This window comes from Atta colombica, unplaced genomic scaffold (assembly GCF_001594045.1).
Source record: "Atta colombica isolate Treedump-2 unplaced genomic scaffold, Acol1.0 scaffold136, whole genome shotgun sequence".
In the NCBI taxonomy this organism is placed as follows: domain Eukaryota; kingdom Metazoa; phylum Arthropoda; class Insecta; order Hymenoptera; family Formicidae; genus Atta; species Atta colombica.
In genome coordinates, this window is record NW_017259224.1 from 613,250 (window position 1) to 616,856 (window position 3,607).

General features: G+C 24.9%; 1 protein-coding gene across 1 annotated transcript; it reads right to left on the bottom strand.

Moving 5' to 3' along the window:
- Positions 1-1,716: 1,716 nt before the first annotated feature.
- Positions 1,717-3,407, bottom strand: LOC108684569 (high choriolytic enzyme 1-like). Its single transcript, XM_018188957.1, has 3 exons — positions 3,175-3,407; positions 2,334-2,446; positions 1,717-1,824 (listed from the first exon to the last, which is right to left on the bottom strand). Exons 1-3 carry the CDS (start codon positions 3,311-3,313, stop codon positions 1,717-1,719), a joined length of 360 nt encoding a protein of 119 aa, XP_018044446.1. The 5' UTR covers positions 3,314-3,407.
- Between the last annotated feature and the right edge of the window lie 200 nt (positions 3,408-3,607).

Below are 3,607 nucleotides of genomic sequence, written 5' to 3' on the forward strand. Positions count from 1 at the left end.
TGCGTGCACATATGTATACTATTTTGGGGAGTATTGTGTTACTTCGAATCTCCTATCGCATAAGATAAGAAATAGACATTTTAATACAGGTTTGTATCCTTTTTTTACAAAATTGATTATCAATTAATTAGTTAGAAATATTATGTGGAATTCCATTTAAAAAATGTATTTGTTTATATGTATATAAGTAATATATATACATGTATAACTAATTTGAAGAACTATCAAATTTATTAGCAACATTTTATAACTTTACTGAAAAATCATGTTACATTTTTTTCTTAATTGCATGACAATTCAGAATTTACTTTATACATATTTGATGTATCGATGTATTTAAGTTCGTTTCATAATAATAATTTTCCGGCAAATGTATACTTTTTAAATTAGTATGCAAATTATCTTCAAATGCGATCTTTCTCTGCATTTTCATCGAAAATAAATAGAATAAGAAACTTCGTTGTAATGTAAATAGTAGATACATTGCCGCGGTGTATTCTATGAATCACTCGTAATGATGTACAAATAAAAAATATTTTCGCGAGATATCTCAAATCTTCTTTGAAATATATCATCAATTCAGAATACAATTTCCTTTTAAATAAAAATGTTTATATATTCCTTTTAATTTAAAAAATTTCTAGAGTCAATCAATACAACATAGCCGATTAACAAGGAATATATGGATTAAAAAAGTTTCGATAAAAGAAATGTTTAATAAGTAAAGTTCCATAAAGAATATATTTGTGTATTTATATGTAACTTTAAGATTAATGTATATAAGTTGCTTCTTGCCTTGATAATGTAAATAATGTTCACGAAACAATATTCATTTAATTTTTATTTATTGATAGTAATTTATAAATATATTATATATATAAATGCTAATTATAACATAATAACATATGTTATATGTTAGGTAACAAAGTTTAACTTTCTTTGATATCGCGAATGTAAATAGTTTTCCTATATATTTATGCCTACTGAATACGAATCCGTTACTTAAATTTGATTATTAGTTCGCATTTTTAAGAAAAATTGGTCAAAGATAGGTCAAACTTTACAATGTTAAAGATTTTTATGACATTGTAGCGTCGATAATAAATTTTATTTCTAAATTTATCACGCAAAGGTACGCAACTTTTAGCTTTACAATGCATTTCTGTTCGTTGCAATATCATTTTTTGTTTTCGAGATATGTTAATTTGAAAATATAGCTCTTTCTCTATGTGATACATGCATTATTATTATATTATTACATTATTATTACATGAGAAAAGAGAGAATTATATTCAAATTAATATATTTCGAAAAATGATATCGAAATCAACCAAAATGCTTTTTAAATCTAAAATATTAATACTTTCGCGTAATATAAAAAATTTAGAAATAAAATTTGCTGCCGGTGCTATCATGTCATGAAAACCATCAAAATCATCATTCTTTATATCTCTTTGATCTCTTTTCTCAAAATTGTGATGTAACATCAAATTTGGACAACGAATTCACATTTAGCAGGCAAAATACATCGAAAATGTTCATACTTATATTCTATAATGGTGTTGAACAGTGATATCATTTAATTTTTATATTAAACTCAAATTTTTCAAACTTACGGTTAGTATATCATGAAAATTAGCTAAGATTAATTTTTTATTTATGCATTTTCAGCATCGCAAAATTAATGAGAATTATTTTAATATTCCAGGATGATTTCTACATAACTTGATTGTGTGACTCCGATGAGCAATTATACATTACATTTATCTTCATAACGTCCAAGACATTGAGACGCTCTCTCTGGCCGATTTTTACGTTTGGATCCTGAAAATATTCAACAATAATCTTAATGTAACTACAAAAATTACTTTTATTTATACATAATATTGTAATAAGATTGTTTACAAGTTCTGTATTTTTAGCTCGAAATTATATATACAATGTCTTTGTCAAAAATGAACAAAATTTAAATTTAAAAAAGGATTTAAAAGCTTGAAATCTTTCGTTTCAAAAGGTTATTATAATTTTTGAGTTTATTTTATGTGAATTTGATAATTTTTACTAAAAAGAATTATGTGTTTAAAAAAGGGAAAAATCTTCTTCTTATGTCCACTACCATGTGTCAAAAAAATTATGACATTTTCGACTATCTATCGTGAAAACTTGAAGTTTTCCTTACAAAATTATTTTTAAAAAATCTTTCTACGACTTTTTGTTCTTTCTAATCTAATAATTAAAGTATTTCGATAATGGAATTAACGACAGACATATGCTAGTCATAATAAAATGTTTATAAAACTAATACTTATTTTTAAGGGGATAATAGTTTTTACGTGATCGTGTACGGCACCCGCGTATACTGAAGAATGCATTATGCTGTCATAATCATAAGGAATGTCAAAATCACTCCACTTCAGTTCAGCTTTTTTGAAGTTCTTTTTGGCATCTGAAAATGCCAATGCATAATACATACGGTAAAAAAAACTCATAACATAAATCAACAAAATAATTTCAATCAATTATTACAAGCATTTATTATAAATAAGGTTATTTTTACACAAGAAGTTTAATGTTAAAACATTAATAATTATTGAATAAAAAGAAGGTTTTCATGAAGCGATATATAACTATAGATGTATATAAATAAAAATATAGATGTATATAAATAAAATATAGCGACTTGAAAATTATCTAGATATTTTAAACGATAAATTAATTACAAAGTTATAGCTGCATTAAGAATATATACTTACAGAAAAGGGACTCAATTGTCCTCCTCCGATTTTAATGAGCTTTTGAGTTTTATGTTATTTTCCAGACAAAAATAAGTAACACGTATTTTTTTATACGTATCCATACGCATTTTTAGGGGATAAAACACTCTTTAGATTTTTTAAATTATAATTACCCTTAAAAATTTTTTTATTATAGTTCTAAAGTACTCTTGAATTCATTCAAGCTTCATTTTGAAAATTTTTTTCTATCTCTTACAGTTCCAGCGATATTCGCTTCGAAAGAGAAAAACTGATTTTTTTCTAAAAGAAAAATTTTCTCTGGAAAATAACATACAAAAGCTCATTAAAATCAGATGGGGACAGTCTCTTTCCGGTTAAATTAAAATACTTTTATTTAAAAAAATTAATCCTTTTACACTTTTGTTATTTGAATAAATACCTTCTTGAATATTTTTCCAATTGATTTCTACATAATTATCTCGGTCTGGTCTAGTGTGCTCGTGAGAAAAGCCAGCGGTGTGCATAATCTGATGCATGATAACATCCTTTCCTAAACATTCAGGAATCTGCAAATTCATTTTTTGTTCACCGCCTTTTCTGCCAATCTCGCTTCAGCATCCAGAATAATCGCTACTGATTTTGACATAGTTATCTTCATTATTCTATCTTTAATTTCTATACATGTATACATGTTTAAATTCATTTATTGCTTGATGTATACGCTCGTGTTTTTTTTCATCTATGAGTGAACAAAAATAAAATAATACAATTTTACACACAATGATAACTCGAGAAAAAATGTTTTATAGTTATATAAAATTATATAGAATAAATATATATAACTTTATATAATTTTATATAAAACATTTTTT